Source organism: Mya arenaria, chromosome 10 (genome assembly GCF_026914265.1).
Source record: "Mya arenaria isolate MELC-2E11 chromosome 10, ASM2691426v1".
In the NCBI taxonomy this organism is placed as follows: Eukaryota; Metazoa; Mollusca; class Bivalvia; order Myida; family Myidae; genus Mya; species Mya arenaria.
In genome coordinates this window covers 67,320,521-67,340,206 of record NC_069131.1, presented here as the reverse complement: position 1 = coordinate 67,340,206, position 19,686 = coordinate 67,320,521, and the positions used below count along the sequence as shown (strand labels likewise).

The 19,686-nt window shown below is 33.0% G+C and overlaps 1 protein-coding gene across 1 annotated transcript; it reads right to left on the bottom strand.

The window, feature by feature from the left end:
• Positions 1 to 10,685: 10,685 nt before the first annotated feature.
• Positions 10,686 to 16,253, bottom strand: LOC128205074 (receptor-type tyrosine-protein phosphatase alpha-like). The gene is made up of 6 exons (XM_052906489.1): positions 16,211 to 16,253; positions 15,555 to 15,689; positions 15,071 to 15,205; positions 14,608 to 14,762; positions 14,075 to 14,210; positions 10,686 to 13,807 (listed from the first exon to the last, which is right to left on the bottom strand). Exons 1-6 carry the CDS (start codon positions 16,214 to 16,216, stop codon positions 13,715 to 13,717), a joined length of 660 nt encoding a protein of 219 aa, XP_052762449.1. The 5' UTR covers positions 16,217 to 16,253; the 3' UTR covers positions 10,686 to 13,714.
• Between the last annotated feature and the right edge of the window lie 3,433 nt (positions 16,254 to 19,686).

The following is a 19,686-nucleotide window of genomic DNA, read 5'->3' as shown; positions in this document are numbered from 1 at the left end:
ATAATCAAAAGGCTAGTAATTTTTTAGATCTGCCCTGGACCGGATAAGCAAAAGGCCAGTTGCTTTTCTGATCTAGTATGGATCAGATAATAAAAGGCCAGCTGATGTTTCCGTTTGTTATGAAACACGTCTCTGAAAGCATGCATATCTGATGAATGTTATGATATTATATTATTAACTTCATGCAAATTCTGTATTCAATTCGAATAATTTTACCACACAAAGAGGTACGGTCGAGAGTAAATATTTATTATATATCGTATATGATATAAATTTCATCTTTCACCTGACAGTGAACTGAATGGATTTCCAACGTAAGTTGCACCTGGCCAACGATTCCTGGGTATTCTTTGTCTGCAGGGACACTCACCATCTTTATAGTAATCTAGGACGAAGTATCCGTTTCTTATTGCGACGTGTATGTAGCTGTTATTTGCATCCATATTAAGATTGAAGTAGAAACTGAAAATATAGAAACAAACAAGTTGTAATTATATGAATGAAATTACTACCGAATAACGGTATTCTGACAAAGTTACTACTTAAGGTAAAATCATTTTATTCACAAATTATTAAATTTATAGAAATCTTACAGTCTTACTGTTTTGACCTTATAAGAATAAACACATCGGTAATTTCCTATAACCTGCAATAACTTATTTAAATTTTAATCATTAATTTAGATGCACTCTTACTCCAAATAAAATGTATCACAAATGATACAATTGATTTAATTTACCCAAAAGAAGAATACATATCGAAAACAGTGGTTACTCTGTTTCATTTTAAAGAAAGATGAAGAAAGCTCGGTTTATACCTTATGAGACGATAGTCTGTAAAACATTTAACACTCACCAGTCATTTAATAGTTGTGCATATTCAGCTATAAAATACACGGTTACAATCTTGTTATCAGTAATCAATAGTTTTCATAAATGCATTATTATACTTAGTAAGTTCTTAAAGGATTATCACTCATTAATATTTGGTTGACATGTGTATGTATTCATTTTAATTACTTTAAGTAATACTATTCATAAAGCAATACTGTTTCAAACGGTACCACGACAATATGTGTTCATTAACAATTAAATTACCGCAGATCAAACGCTTGAACGTTTACCTTATTTATACATCGAATCCTTTAACATTGAAACTATTTATATATATAATGAAAATAAATTCCGAATTTGAAAAAAATCAAAAAAAATGATTTAATCATCGATGCCAAAGTTTGTTCTACCCTTTTTAATTATACTAGAGTGACAATGAACGTAAAAACAGAACTGAACACACTGCGCTTGTACATCTTGTACGAGTGAAGGGTTTATTAACGCACATATTCGTTGATCGATCAAAATGAAAAAAAAATACAAACTGAATATGCTGATGCTTATTTGATCAAGTGCTTCAATCACTGGCAGTTTTAAAAGATACATACAGCTTAATAAGAAAATTAGGTGCATAAATTACATTTAACTTTTTCGCCAGTTAGGTGAACATTTTAGTATTTTAAACAAATTTGATTGACAGATAGATCACAGTATTCAAACTGAAAAAGTAAATTGTCTACATTTGGCCAAAGTTCCTTCGCTTGTGTCCCCTCCTTATTAATATTTTCTTGAAATATCCTTAGAAAATAAGCATGAATGGCTTTGACATAATATGGTGAGTACATTATGAAGAAACAGATATTGTCATTGCATTTTTTAATTCATAAATGATTTTTTAATCACATCAGAAGCCATTGTACGAACGAAACATTTACCTGAACGATACATATTTACTGTAAACTTACTTCAGTCTATTTGGTGTGAAAACAAATTTAAAACTGCTTCCAGTTTCTGGACTAAATGGTACAGGCATCACATTACACACATCAGTTGGGCCCACCAAAATTTGAAGAAAATGGACATGACTAATAAGAAGAATGACTTCAGTATAATAACATTACATTGGTACATAATGCTTAAAATTCTTTAATGTAGTATGATGCAGTATGTTATACAATGTAAACAAAAGAAATAAACACGTCGCGCTTAGAGTTTGTATGTAATGTCACAGCTTCTGCGGATTCTGCACTTGGCCTTAAGGGTATGCACAATTTGTATTGCATTACTTCCTTCCCTGAAATCGATCATTGTTTTGTCTTTTGAACATCGTACAAATGGGGATTATATCGAGATTGCTACGGAACATGGGCGCGGGGGCAATTTAGGGCCTCTAGTGTGGATTTATAGTTTTATGCTTTGATTGAAACCGTATCAGCATATATATATATAATTTCATGTGGCCATATTATTTAGGTAACCTTAATATTACAAAACAAAGCAAAGAATAACGTGATTTTTTTGCATAAAATATAGCCATAACCAAAAAAACCTGCCATTGGGTTATATGCTTGTTCGAGAAGTACGAACCTAGGTGATTGAAATGAAAGTGGCGATAGAAGGCAGGACACAATACTAATATAATTATCTGAGGCAATATACGCATAAGTTTTACGATGAAAAATACAGGAATAAGGACAGTAGTCAAACATCCAAATATAAATCCCGTTAAAAAATATCGTCTTGGGTTTAGGAAGTTGTGTTTGCACATAGCCTCACCTTTGCCCAAATATGCATCGGTAATTACAGTTTTACTTATAAACAGTGAAGTCTATGACAGTACGTATAACGTTACTTCTAAACGAATTATTATGTGACATGTGATCGTGAACCGTTATCTTAAAACCTCACAGATCACGGACTTACCGGCGGTTCGAAACTTTCATACAGCTGCCTCTTTGCAAGATACACTCTTCCTGGTGACATTATCGGGTCATCGTACCACTCTAAACCGTAGTTAGAACAAGTGCACGGTGCTCCTTGTACCTCGGTAACTGATGTATCAATGCTGCTAAACAGGAAAGCACATTTCATTACACACGAAGCGCTGACGTCTGCTATGGCGCTGTTTAATGTTTGCTTCTGGTACCAAGCTTGTCTGTTACCAGAACTTCCACAAAACAGATACCGGTCACACTTTCAAAATAAAATATCTCCAAATATTCATTTTGGATTTCTCTATGAGCTAAAGTACATAGTAAGTGTTCCACTTTGAGTTTAAATGCTGTACTTTATCAACCAGACGAATGACAAATTGGATTTATTCAATTTAGTAAAATGAGGTACTGTGTAAAAAATATATTCTTGCTTGAAAGCAATTTTCGTTAATTCCGAGGGAAGGGTAAACTATGAATATCGAAATCCCGTCATGATACTAGTATGTGTTCGAAATTTCCATTAAATTTCCGAAGTTAAAATGTGTTTCTAAAAAACATTACGACAGTTTTGGCCTAGAAATATGTAGAATCTCACAACGAATTTTACAAATTCAAACAATGTAAAACAATTCCTAACATGTGTTATAAATATTCACAACTCCAATATTTCTGTCAATAAAAAATATTTTCTGACAGACAACAAGAACATTTGCACTGTTGAACGAAATTACCCAACTCAATATCCTAAAACAAGTAAAGAGATGAAATACTCTGTTTTATTCTTTCACCTCGAATCAGTATTTATGATCATGGTATTATCAGTCACTAGTTTTTATTTTTTTAACTGTGTCAAACAGCAATTGATAGAGAAAAATCTCCCTGAACAGTCATTTGGAATTTTAATACACTCCTCAAACCGATTTCGTCGTAATCTTTTAAGCATCTATAATGCAATGGAGACTTCAGGGATAACGTTAACTATATAAAAGTAAACATTCCCCTTAGGCAGTGAATTATTCAATTATCACTAACTTTAAGAGATTTTTACAAAGAAATTTGTTTTTTCTATCAGATATACTTTGTTAAACGATAAGTTGTATACGCTGTCGGAGATATCTCAATGGTTTTTATGACATTGTATGCTATCATTTGAAACCATTTATTTGAAACATTAATGATACAATAATTTAGCCAACACTTTACCTCTGATTTATGTACCTTGAAAAACGGAAAGTCCCATATCAACTACTCATCATTCAGTTATGTTAACATTCTTTTAACATCAAACGATCACAAACCTTAATGGAGCACCAGACAGTCTTAAACGACGTCAAAGATCAGGTTATTTTTTATAGCGTGGCGCTGTCGTCCTCATGCGACCGCTCAACAAGTGTATGTCACTACTTACGTGACAATCACGATAAATGGTTAGTTCTGCAGCTAGGAGACGGTGGATCGAGCTCGCTAGTTTATTGGAAGACACCTCCAGACTATCCATTGGCGTCGACCAAATAAAAAAAACAGATTCAGTGTTGGTCTTACATAATGCAAAATAAGGATGTTACCGAACGAACGCATGAACGAGCGAACGTGTATTCAATAAAAAGCCTCTTGCTTATAATACAAATACAAATCAAATATAACAAAATGCATATAAGTAGTTAAATAAGAGTTGTGTCTCCTGGTTAACAAAGTTGATTTATGTTCCGTATAGCTTACATGAGTTTATGAACGTCAAGAGCAGTGGATTTAATATGGGTAACATTTTGCGATGCCATCTGAGATTATAGAAATGAACAATATCAGTATTTCCACGACACCAGGAAAACAAACAATTTTCGCGGATGCCATTAATCTTGAGCTCTAAAAAAATACCTGATATTCATCTTCAATAACAAGTATGACGTTTGTCCAATAAATAATAAATACAAAAGCGATCATTTCTATCAATACTAAAAATCGACCAATTTCAATATGGAGTTTATGAATAGAGGTTCTAAATCTAGCCAATAATGTTCGTACAAGAAACGGTAAACTTAAGGTAACTTTCAACATTTAATAAAGACTTTATTATTTACATCATCAAGTCCTGTTTGTCTACAACGATCAGTAATTCTTGTTTTAAAATGATACATTGATATATTTATATCTCCAGCATCCAGGGCAATCCAAGCATACCCGAAGCCATATGCAAACAATATTTCTTTGATATAAGTTGCTCAAGTACACCTTTCGAAACTAGCCAGATTTTTATCATAATATATTAATGTCTAGGGAATCTATTTTCAGGCATTTGTAATACTTTGCACCACTTTTTACACATTTTGAGACATAAATATTGAATTATGGTAATCTACCACTTTTACCTAAAGCCACACAATTATTTACAGAACTTTTTAACTCCGAGAAAATATTGACAAAAGAAAAGCTGTCCTTTTTCAATCTCATTACATTCATTGAAACCCCAAATTTCTGAGCCAAATTTCAATATCGGGGAGACCATTGTATCAAAGTTTTAAAAAAGGATCATGGTTAACGTACCAAAGACAACTGGTAGTTTTTAATTAAAAATAGCTAACCTTGCCTGAGCTGCTAATTTAGATTTAGCTGCAGACCAGGATAATGTTGGAGTAAACAATAAACCCATATATTTGTATATCGACGTCATTCTGACGATTGTTACCATTAAATGACCTTTTTAATGGCGTATGGGTCTTCGTTTTTAAAAACAATAATATCAGTTTTATTCGGATTAAATTGCCTTTATATTTATTACAGAAATCGGAAATAGCGTTCAATTGTCGTTGAAGGTTTATAGCAGTATCAGCACAATTTGCCACATCATTAGAAAAATTGTGTGTAAACACCATGGTTACAATTATATTTTAGATATTTACATATCTATATAGGTCATTAATAAAAAGATTTAATGAAATTGGAGAATAAAAATCTCCCTGCCTTGTCCCAAAAGTACACTTAAAACCCTCAGTAGCATGAACATTTTCGTATTAACGTCATCATTTGTGATGACGCCATCAAAAGAGCAACCAGAATTATCTAATTTAGAAAGAGCCTTGAGTTTGGAATACATCGATAATATTACGTTCATGATATTTCCTTTTATTCCTTTGTTTATCATATTTGTAAAAAGTTTGTAGAGACCCTAAGAATCAAAGAAAATCCTCTTTCAACACGACTTTTGATTGTCTTTACAAAGTAAAGATTTAAAATATTCAACCAACTCATTAGGCTGAATTGACATCAATGCCTCAAGCTGTTTAAATGTACCTCGCTCTAATGTTGACCAAACTATCTTTGGGTTTCTACTATAATCTATTAACATCTGACGTACATGCTTTTGATATTCTGATTTTTTTCTTCTACATATATACATATTAAAATCAAACTCGTCATTAGTATGCCTCAAATGGCACAATTTTCTTGTTTTAGTATGTTTTAACTGGTTGCAAGTTCGGTCCCACCATTTTGGTTGATTCGACTTAATACGCTTTTTTACACAGCATTACACCTGCCGCTCATATATAAATATCCGATAGCGTAGAAATAGCACTATCTTTATCAATTTCGACTAAATCTCAAATTAAAGATAGAAGAAAAATTAGATACAAACTTATTTGCCATGCATTCACTCCATTTAAAAATATCAAACGTTTGTATATTAGGTCCGCGGTCCTCTTGTATATTACAATAATTGATTGTTGAGGATAAGAGTGAGGTTTGTGCACTGGTTTAACAATCCTTGATAAACATTCCTAGCTTTTAATATATAGTATGTATGCACTGCGATGTTAGTGGAGTTTTGTGCTGTTCTTCCATGTTTCTTCTTTGTAATTGTATGTTCTATGTCTTTGGCGTTTACCCAGTGCCATTAAACCAGGTTTATGTTTAAACTTTTTGCTACTGAGCTTGTTTCTAAGCTTTTCGCATAAATATTACAATAAGACGGTGATCAGAGCTATTTCATCGTATAGTAGCATATGTTTTGTATCAACTCTGATGAAGCTATATAATAATCGACTACACTTCAACCCCTATTAGCATAACATGTTATATTCCCCTCTTTATCGCTATGTAGTCTACCATTTATATCATGTACATCCAGAGTGCAACATAGTTCAGTTAATGCTTTACCAAATGTATTGTATCGTTCAGAATCTTTATTGTTTCTAAGTATATGACATTATTCATAGTTATTATCTACCTCTGGATTGCATACATAATTTAGATTGTCTTTTGGTATATAATCGAAAGGATTTTTGGTTCGAGCATTAAAATCAACACCCATATATATCAGACAATTGTTACATGTATTCCTAATCATTGAAATATTATTCTTTTTTAGACGAATGCCGTTAATGTCCTCTTGGTATAACAAATTTCAGGGGAAACATTTGCTACATAAAGTTTAATATAATGCGCAAAATCATACAAAGACGACTTAATATAAAGTACAACAAAATTTACATAATCATGACATATGCGGCTTATAAATCCTGATTGAAAATATTCACATTTACCAAAAACACTTACATACACTGCCGCTATTTCTAATGCATTTACAGGTTTCTTTCTAATATATCCGAAATGTCATAGTTCAATGAGGCATAATTACCTTCTTCACGCTCGGATAGTAATCGTTTGCGCGGATGCCCTTATCCGCTCAGAAAAATCATCGTAAACGATATGAGTTTCTTAAACAACGCTTGGCCTTATTCAAAATTTCATCTTGATCCTTGATATTGTCAATTTAACACTACTAGAGCATTAATCGGCACTATCATTTCATTTCATACGATGTTCCCGCTCTATATCAACATTTTCGAGATATGGCAAATTTAAGTCATGTTGATGAATTATTGCACCTTATATTCTGTTACACTCCATGCTTCATTAGTTTACATTGTTAACCATTGAATTGCAATTTGTAGCGCTTCATTTGAGCTTCAATATTGTCTGCTTTGGATTTCAGAAAATAAATTTCTTTACATTCATTTTCTGATTTTAATTGATCATTTTTGATTTTCAATTCCGCAACTGTAGTATGAATGTCATCAGTTTTGGTATTTAATGTCCTTTTGAAAGGCTCTCAAGTAGGCTGATACCTCTACATTAATAATATCACTAATGGCACTTACACTATCCTTCCGAGCCCCAAATTTTTAACACGGTAGGTCATTAAATCCATTCCCATTGTCAAAATACTTAATATTTTTCAAATATTTGCACAGGTAAAAAATATTGCCGCCATTTTGCAAGGGACGCAATTCCAAACCCATGGCTACATATATCTGATTCTAACACGCGCTTCAGTGTGGCACACGGATACCCAGTTCAACGTCAAACGCGAACAATATTATCAGGCCACAATAAATGAATACAAAACTGACGAAAACGAAAGTCAACATGCTACTTTAATGGATAAATTACCTTCTAGCAGTACTTAAAAACGTTTGATAACAACTGTGCCTTTGATACTCATCCAACGATATGATCTATATTCCGTCAGGAATCAGCTATTGCAATAATTCAATTTAATACATAATAAGAACATTAGATTTTGAATGAAGTCAGTTCAGGCTCCAAAAAGGAAAATAAAAGATCATTTTTTAAGAAAGTTCACATCACATTATCATAGTGTTTAAAGTTTATCCTCAATTAATAGATTGCGTAGTTATAAAAGTGGAAATTTACGTTCGAAAATATCCACTCTTAGTTTGTAGTATAAACGAAAACAACATATAATGTGTAAGCTGGTCGAAATAACACAATTTGTAACAAAAATTATGCTCTGCATATTAATGATTCTCTGTGTTTCCTTGAGTGTGTCAAGCTCATAAATTTTAAGGAAAAACATACGCAAAATGTAACATGTAGTTTATTTACACAATAACATATATTTTATCTCTGTAGAACCATGTAGAGTGCGGGACACAATCATGTACGGCTATGTTTGCAATATTCAGGAGAAAAACTTTGAAGTAAAAGGTCAGCTTTTTGTAAACGACGGCCTAAAACAATATGCATAGCAAAGACACTTAAACATTCATACTTCGTGAGCAAATGGCTTCCTTTTGCAAAATAATCAACACATTGTGTATTTTGTTGCTAGATGAACGCTCCATAATTCTATATGCTCTTACATGTTTTTAATGAAATTGCTTTACATTTAGTTTGTCAAAATTTAAGTCAACCATTATTAAAAATTAAACCATGCTGTATTGAAGTGAAAATAAAATTAATGCAAAAACTCCCCATCGCCTAGATATGCATAACATACATTGGTTACATTTTAACAGATTGAAGAAGTTGAATAGATACCAAATTATCTTGAAGTTTGATGCTTCGTCAAGCAATACATTTATATAATTTTCTTATAAAATGTCCCCCTTATCAATTGCAAATAACACCTTCATACTTTGTTTTGTAAACGCAGTCGGAGCCAATGTAAAGATGCGTTTTAATGAAGGCTTCGTTACACTAGAACCGACAGCTATCACTTTAACGTGTAAATCAGACGGTGTTTGGAGTCCAAAACGCTTGATCTGGCTTCCAGGTATTTTGTGACCCAATATCTGTACAATTTAAAACTTATTGCAGTATGTACATCTTTTTTTTCTTAAGACAGCAAGCCAAAATATTTCTTATAATGACGTTTCTGTAAGTCAAGAAACTTAAATTGTCTATTGTAAATGATTCAACAAATTATTGATGTGAGGGGAATGCCATGAGGTTTAGCACATACTTCTGTCATCGGTCCTGTGCCATTTGAGATAGTTCTGCAGAGGTATTTTGTTATTGTTCGCTTAGTAGTACCCGGTACAGCTTTGTTTATTTAGGAACTAGGTAGTACTGTTAGAACCCTGTTTCATTGTAAGTCATTGTCATCATCATTGCAGAACTCTTGGTCCGGGGTTTTGTTTTCTGTTTGGTGTTGAGGTCATATAGTCATCTTTCTCTTTCTCTTCTCAAAATGTTTAAACAAGTATTAGTAGCTATGGAATGGAAAAAGCTATTCATTTAGATTTGTTTCTGTGTAAAACAAATCAAATGTATTAATACATTCGCATCGGTTTGCAGTGTTTCTGGAAGTAGAAAAATTTAAGCTGACCCCATCAGCCATCTAATTTTTATATAATGTGTAATCATAATATGATAAAATCGAAATCAGAGGAGTTGGGTACTCCCATTTGAAAATGTTAACAATTTCTAGTCCAAAAAGGTGCATTTAGAAGCAGAAGAACTTGATTACGTATATTTGATTGCCTTCTGGAATGTAATAACAAAGTATGCACACAAATGATTGTTTATTCAATAGATTGTACTCAAGAAGATTGGCATAATTTTAATATATTCAAAAGCAGTGTAATATAAAAGCATATATAAATACACATAATTAAGCAGGGGCCTAGGAATTGACTTTAGATGGGTAGAGGGGGCTTTACATAGGGTTAAACCTATTGACATTCGCATTCTCTAACAACCGAAACTAAAATGGTTTACAAAATTTGCGGGGGGGGGGGCGGCTGGTTAACACTCTTTAAAATTATAACAATTTCAAGTCTTAAATGGTGCATTTGTGCCTATTTGTTCATTTTTTCTCTGAAATGAACACACTAAGTAAACTTTTACGATTAATAGTGGGGTCGGGGGATCGCCTGTTGCCCCCCCCACAGCTTAAATTTGATATATACGTTAAATGATTTGAATGAGATCAAAAGGAGAAGTAAGCTGAAGGTTTTTGCAGTGATTCTTTTTTGTCACCTCCAGGGCTTGTGAGTTCTTACTATTCTGTGTAATTCTATATTTGCCATTATAATATTCATCATGGACTGATTACGAAATCGACGTCAAGACTTTTTACAAAAGGCATACTGTTTTCGCGAAGTCAGTATTTTTTTTCACAGCCATCTTTCTAAACATTTTGCTTTTATTCTATATTCGATTATTGTCGAAATCATGACTGGACTTTAACGATGAGAACAACTATCTTTTTTGCAACGCTCGTTTATTGTTGTGCAGAATTAATTTCCAAAAGTTGGTACACTGTATTCTTAATACTCGTTTTTCAAAAGTCCTAGTAGAACTTATCATAGTCTTGTCAAGGTGAATAAATAAACTTCTTTATTTCAATTGGGAAGGTCAAAACTAAATATCGTCTTATTTCGTGATTCATGGGATTTTCATTAGTAAATAGACGGATCAAATTAAATGAATGATTTTTTTAAGAAAGAAAGTCATTTTGTATCAATCATATTTTCTTTATAAAACAATTGTTTCACTTGATTCAATGCTGTTTGAAAAGTCCGTATGAGTTTAAAGTTATTGTTTTTTTCTCGGAATCAAACAATATCTTTTTAGAACATTAAATAGAGCAATATCGTAGTTTTCTGATATGTGGACCAAAGCACGCGTGTAACAACTTCCGGTTTAAGTTTACTGGCAAACGATATACCTGCATAGTTAAGGGATAATAATTCACTCATAAGTAATACTTAGAAGGAGAATACATATATGTTTATGCAATATGTAAAAAATCAAAAACTATTTAAAGCTATTGATCAAAGACGCTTGTCTGCGGGGTTGGAAAATGACATCTCAAAGGCCAGATAGTGTGTATAGTTCTCTTAAGAAATCAATATGGCGATAAGTCCTAGTACGAAAAACATTGTATATATATAACTTATTTAAAACAACAATTTTCAGCTACTCAGTAATTACTCGTTTTTGTAAAAATCCCCCCAAAAGCCAGTTTAATAATTATTGTGTTAAATCCGATAGTTAATATGGTAATATATAATTGTATATATCAGTGTGCTTCAATACGAAGATAAGATGGTCATCAAAAATAAATGGAAATATGTATTTTCGAAATGATGTTAAGCTGTTTTTATTGTCTATTTACAATTGATTTGTAGATCAATGCTAACATTAATCAACCCAAAAATTTTGTTATCAAAAACAAATCTTCTAATAAGGATATATTTCAGGAAAAATTAAAGGGAGATAAGCTAGTGTGTGGCACCTTGAATGCGTGTACTTATACAATGAACTCTACAAAAACAAGCTGATAGTTTTCAAACAATTACTTTACGGGTATTACATGTACAATGTTGTTTAAGTCACGTGTTTGTATTTATCATTATAACGCCAACATGTGTTTAAAATGCTGTTAATGGTGTTAATTTCGACGGATGTGTTAATGCATGTAACTTTTGTTCATCTGGCACGACCGTGAATTACCACGGCTTTATACCCATGTTAAACGGACCTAGAGTCTAGTCCTGAAGTTGTTTCGACTAAAGCAAAATATTCATTCTACTGAATAAAAACAACGCAAGAGGTATATAGCGCTATAATTTAAAAAAGAACTTTACTGTTGCTCAACTTAGCTGCAGGTAACCTCATGAGAAAGGTAGTTCTTCCTATCTTATAAAAGCTCGACTTCCGAATTGTAACTATTGTTAAAGTTAGTTGACCTTTCAAAATAATTTGACAAAACCTTTCACAGCAGCAATAAGGAACACATAGATACATATGCATTTAATATTACAAACTTCTCTAATTAATAATAGTCACGTTCAAGAAATGTCTGTGACGATGAAAACACCGCCTAACATAACAAGAACAAACGAACAATAGAACTTTGCTTTACTACAAGCTCAGTTACTCTAAAAGAAAACAGGGTATCACATTTGAATTAAGTATCTGCAAAATGTGTTTTTCAGAAAATCATGGTAGACTAAAAGAAATAAAACAATTATACGCAATGTATTTACAGCATGAGCATTGCCAACATGGTATCTTACATGTATCATACAATATCAATACCTGATTATCTGAGCAAATCATAACACACAATCAAACTTCCTGCGAAAGAAGAATAACAAATTGTTAACTGCAAACGTTGTTTATAAAGCCCCAATATAGTCTTAATAATATCTTGCAATGTTGATATAAGGTTTGTATACTCGATTATTCACTTCCAATTTTATCAAGAGTCTTTGATACCCATGTGTATACAACATTTTAGCATTTGAAAACAATCCTAATTCGTCGTATACAACAATATTGTCTGAAACAATCTACAAGTATATACAACAACATAATGTCAAAAATGAACTATGACCATTCACTGAATAACATACAAAATATGATAAACAAGAAGCAAACTACGGAAACGAAGACATGATTCAACACCTATCAACATAAAAATTGCTGCTGACGTGAATATTGACAAAAAACATGTTTATTTTCTTTCAAAGGGCAATGAATAATTGGTATTGAAGTTGTAAATTCATACGAATATATTTAAAGATTTGGCTATTGTGTTGCTCTTTTGGTTTGTATAGAAGTATTTAGGCAATCTTTGTGGCAAAAGAGGTTAAGAAATATTTTAAGACCTCTTATTATTAATAAATAACCCGTAAGGAACAACGAATCAGTATTAATATATAACCCTTAAAATGACACTCTTACATAATTATTCGAAGTCAATGCATTCACATGTTAAAACATAAACTTAAAGTGTTAAAACTTTAAGCATTTTGTTTCCCAGGTATAAAGATAAAATACATCTGCAGTGTTGTTCTTACAAAAAAGGTAATGTTTACATCTGTTACGCGAGACTAATCGTCAACGATACTTTTGATACAAATATATACAGTTTAGAGATATCATGTCGAAAATTTTCACTCTTTTAAAAGATACACATTCAATAAATATGAATGTTATCGGGTAAAGAATATTTTGTAAATAAGGTGATAAAAGTGATACTCCTTTTAAATGACATTAATTCATATAGACTTAAAGATATATAATATTATATTACAAGTAACAATAATGGCATATCATTACATATCTGTTAGTATGCTTTGCGCAAAACACGGCACCAAAATATATATACACGATTTACGACTAAACAACACATTAAATTTTTCCTGTAGCCTCGTTGAAGTTGGCGTACACATTAAACGAACGAAGGTACTCCGAAACGCATCCATGGCAGTATATAAATTGCTCCTGAAATCACGAAAACTTGGGAATAAGTAAAAGGCGACAAGTCTTAGTGCATACATGCTTTTTGAATTAATAATTGAACGCACTGGGACATTACTTGATATACTGGTGTCCGCCGCCAGAGTAACACGAAACAAATGATTTAACAGTGAACCATTCAATAAATGCTTAAAACTACGTACAGTTTGTCGAACAACTAACACAGTGGTTCGACATAATAAATGTAATATTTTGTTCCTTATTTTTTGTTTGATGAGACAACTTTTTTACCTGACTTGGGATCGCTAGCCTCCGCGTGGATTTTACCTTCCTGACAGTGTTAAGTAAACTGACTTCATGTTCCTCGGCCATCTTGTGGAGAAGCAGCGAAACCACACAGAACAAACCACTTTTACCTGCACCATTTCTATGATAATGAAAGATAACTTATAAGCAATACAATATCATTAAAGCACGTTAAAAGGTTCGGTGCAATTAAAGTCAATATAAGCGATCCACTCGTCATAGTCCACACATTTAAACTCGATGGTCTTGATTCGCATACGAATAAACCCGCAGAGATATTTAGACATTAATATTTATCAAATCTGATGCTAAGCACTCTTCTCCCTTATTGTTCTCTTTTAGACCATAACAGGAGGTGAACCATACATTTCCACATTTTTCTCCCGTACGAAAATAGTTATACTTATTCTACTGAATATATCATGTGCACTTAAAACTACGTTAACAGCCAGTTTTTCAATGTTATGAAAGCGATAAGTTAAAAATTTATCAATTAAAACTGAAATTGTTATACTCACAAGCAATGGACCAATATCGGTCCATCATCTTGTTGTTTTGTGACATTCTCTATCAAACTCAGAAATGACAGAAAGTTTGAAGTTGATGTTGGAATATTCTTCATTTCATCCCAGTCAGTAAATTGAAGGTGTGGAATGGTTAGATCAGTGCACTTCTGAAACCATATTTGCAACTGTTTCAATTTGATCAGTCATTCAAATTAGTATGTCTGTCCGGTGTAACGAGTGTTCAAATAGTGAATAGCTTTGTCGATAAATACTTAATTCTGTTTAAAAATATTTTACCGCATTGGTTATTGGTTATCGAATTACACATTATTATACTACCATCGTAAATGAAACAATAATAAATACAAAGTACAAAATTTACATTCATGTTTGATTATTTATAGTGAAATCATAATTTCAATGAATTTCTAAAAGAACATAATTATATTGTCAATAAAACTTCGAAAATGCTCACCCCTGCCACTTTGTGCTGTATTCTCAATGTTCGTTCTGTGTAGAATGATTTCTTTTCCTCTTTTGAACAGCTGACTTGAAACGATCCCTTTTTTAAATCATCTTGGTTTGGACCAGAGAAGTAAATGCCGATATTCTGTAAACAGATTTTTTTTTCAGTTTAGGGGCGTAAACAAACTATTAAAAATACTGTATTGCTTCATAAACGCGTATGATTAGTCTTCACACAGTATTATCATTGAAAAGAGGTTACATGAATGTATTTTTGATTCAGTACATCGGAATGCAGCCAATAACATTTCTGTCCACAGCCTATTGTGTATGGTGTTGATAAATAATGAACCATTTGTAATTATACGTTGCTGTGTTATTACTGCGCTGAGTGTCAATATATGTCTTTTTGCATATTCAAAGGTTTGTTGTATTTTCATTTATCCGACGATAATCAATTATGTCCATAAAGCCACTGAAAATGATACGGTTACCCTTTGTTTGTCCATGTCAGCTTCAAAACTGACGATACATGAACATCTCTCTTGGACAGCTAGGGTCAAAAAGTCGATAACCGTCTCTGGTAGTGGAGTTTGTGCTACCAGATAGCGTTTCTTCATTCTGTAGCTCTGTATAACGTGAAGGAAAACAAAAATAGTACAAGCAAAAAGGTTGTTTCCTCGTACAAAGCATCTTCGCCGAAGTAGTCTATAACATTGTAATCAATAATATACTTCTCAAAAAGCCGTTCGTGCGTTTTACATAAACCGTACGTCATTATGCAGCCATTTATATTCCGTATCTGCACTCAAATTGCACAAGCGACAGGCCATGTTTCAGAATCTGCTGTTCAATTTCATATAGAGTCCATTTGTCGAAAACATCATACAGTAATACAATCAAATGCAAAGTTTCTATCATTAGTCTTAATTATTTTGATAACCAAGGACCACAACTCAAGTCATCCGTAATGAAGTATAAATGATCTATCGCGATATTGCAAAATGCACAATATCGAAAGCACGCTTTATGACTTTGCAAGATGTCTCCCTAGCGGTCATTCTGCATGAACGGATGGTACTCAATACTATGTAAGGGGTATTTCTTATTTGAATTAAGAAATTATACCCAGAAGATGGGAAACACTTACATGCATATACGTAGCATTGATGTAGTCCGTAGCTCCTGGTTTGAGATCAGATAAAGACGTGGTCTGTTTTCATCACCTAACAATGGCATCAGTATCATCAATTAAAGAAACAACCAGAAGACCCATGTATAAAGCATTAACTCTCATCTTTGTTATAGTTTCATTAAATAGAAATCCCCGTGATTAGCAAAGTCTACCTGGTATATCGGTGTTAGCTCTGTTTTTGGTCAAGCGCTGCTTATTTCGCTCAACTGCATCGGTTTCGTCTTTACATCGTTTTCCAATCGTTTGCTGCAATCTCTAAAATAACGGAAATCTTTAACTAAACAAGAGCCTAGCGGGACGAACGAGTTTTTGTATCGCCATATTTAGCCACATTAGCTACAAATATTGAAGCAATAACTATGGACCTTAGTACACGTCTGTGTGTTGACACTGGTAACAGCTACGCACAGTTTCATGTAACTATCAAAGTATGTAGTGGGTATGGCACAGTTAAAGTTTATTATCAATGGCATAGCTTGACAATGATTGACACTAGAATAATTGGCCATGTTACACATGTGTATTTTGTCACTTTTATCATGTTATACAAGGGTTTTATTAGTTATTATCTAGGTTAAAAGTTTAAAACTACTGCAGTACGAAGATGATAATGCCACCACCGCCACTGATGAGGACTCCAGGACTGTGACGTTATTTCGACTTTTTCTTTGAAAAAGTAATTTACTTGCAATGGACCTAATTATTCTGACTCAGGCGCTTTATATTATCAAACTGTAAGACAACCTCATTGTACAGACTAAATGTATCTGTTTACATATTCAAATTGTGCGGTTTTATCTATTTACCTTTTCGAAGTAATTATTTTTCTGAGGCGCACTTTATATTATAAAACTGGTAACAACTGCATTGTACAGCCTACAAGTATGTATTTACATACTTCAAATGTGCGGTTGTATCTATTCATTGTTTCAAATGCAAATAAAGTATTTATTCGTTAAATATTTGATAACAAAACCCCTCATACGGTAATCAGAGAGTCTGTACTCTTACATCTAACATTGTGTACATACTTGATACGACAAATACACCTGCATACGGTACTCAAAGAATGTCTGTACTATTAAGCTTTTTCATTTTGTACGTAGTTGTCACGATAAATACACTTGTATTCGGTACTCTCAGAATGTTTGTACTATTTATCTGTAATCTTTAGTACATACTTGATACAAAAAATACAACTGTATACGGTATTCTGTGAATATCTGTACTATTTCGTTTTAATATTTTGTACGAACTTGTTACGATAAACTCACCTGAATACAGTATTCTCAGAATGTTTGTACTTTTTATCTGTAATTTTTAGTACATACTTCAAACGATTAATACAACTGTATACGGTACTCTGTGAATATATGTATTTATTAGTTTTAATATTTTGTACATACTTGCTACGACAAATACATCGGTACACGGTACTCTCAGAATGTCTATACTTTATATTTGTAATATTTGGTACATACTTTCGATTAACAAACCTGTATACGATACTTTAAGAATGTCTGCACTGTTTAGCTAATATCAAGTACATACTTGAAACGATTAATACACCTGTATACGGTGCTCTGAGAATATCTGTACAATTCAGTTTAAGTATGTTGTACATACTTGTTACGATAACTCACATGTAAACAGTACCCTCAGAATAGCAGTACTATATCTTTAAATATTTTGTGCATTCTTGTTACGATAAGTGCTCATGTATACGGTACTCTCAGAATGTCTCTACTATCTATCTGTAATATTAGGTAAATACTTCATACGATAAATAAACTTGTATATGGTATTCTCAGAATGTTTGTACTGTTTAGCATTATATTTCGTAAATACTTGATATGATAATACACAAGTATACAGTACTTTCAGAACGTAAACACTCTTGTGTAAACATTCATTCGTTTTACGTCAAATTTAGCATTTGAAATATTGACAACTATTGTCTACACTGAAGCTGTATTGCAGTGTAGTCCGTTTCGTTTCTATAGTATTGTTCGTCATGGGAGGCCATGAGAATATGGTGATTACTGCGCAGCCCTAATATTGGATCACCTTATGGTGCGAGGCGGATGTCGTAACAAGTGTTCAACAGAGCAATTGTGAAAGCAACCTACATTGAACTGACTATTAAGTTCTTGAGTAGAGTGGTCGTTCATATACTGATTGAAGTTCTCTCTTTTGATTTGTTGGCAGTCGAATGTCAATGAATACACCACAGCTGAGTGCAAAAAATGGTATTGCTCCTGTAACGAGTAAATTACACTGATAAAAAGGCATGGCAACGTGAATACAAAGACGGGTTACATAGAACCACGAATACTTAGCCATGAAATTATTTTTTTGTAAACAAAAAAAAAACGGATAAATTTAGGCTTCAATTAACCATAATCGGGTCAAGTAAACAATGGAACAGAAGTTGGTTCCGGGGTTTTTATTAGTGCATAAAAAATAACAAATGTCGGTTTTACGTATAGTATGCTCAAAGTTATGTTATACAATTGGAACGAATCCACATAATACAAAAGGAAGTAACATAGACAAACATGTGTTAATAAAGACCAATTGTAACGGAGGAAATAATACGCGTTCAGTCTAAAACAATATACTACTAGTATATATTAATAAACAATGATACAAATTGCATAATCTGATTCGAATTTAATGTCATAGCATGGTAATGCTGGGTACCCGTGCATTAATTTGACTTTTGTTAGGTAGGTGATGCAGTATGAATATAAAATTATCACCGGATGGATCTGATTAAACGTAAACTTATTCCTTATATCTCACCAATGTCTGCACCATATTTGGCCTATTCTCTAAGCCACGTAAGTTCAGAGGAGAAGATTTTTGAAGTTTTCACTATAAACATATAGAGAAAACCCATGACCCCCCAAGGGGGCGGGGCCAATTTTGACCCCAAGGCCATAATTTGAACAATCTTTGTAGAGGTCCACTAGACAATGAATCATGCCAAATATCTAAGCTCTAGTCCAAGTAAGTTCAGAGGAGAAGATTTTTGAAGTTTTAACTATAAACATATAGAGAATACCCTAACCCCCGGGGCGAGGCCAATTTTGACCCCAAGGCCATAATTTGAACAATCTTTGTAGAGGTCCACTAGACGATGAATCAAGCCAAATATCTAAGCTCTAAGCAACGTAAGTTCAGAGGAGATTTTTGATTTTTTTTAATATAAACGTATAGAGAAAACCCATGACCACCCAGGGGCGGGGCCAATTATGACCCCAGGGCCATAATTTGAACAATCTTTGTAGAGGTCCACTAGACGATGAATCATGCCAAATATCTAAGCACTAGTCCAAGTAAGTTAAGAGGAGAAGATTTCTGAAGTTTTAACTATAAACATATAGAGCATACACATGACCCCCCGGGGCGGGGCCAATTTTGACCCC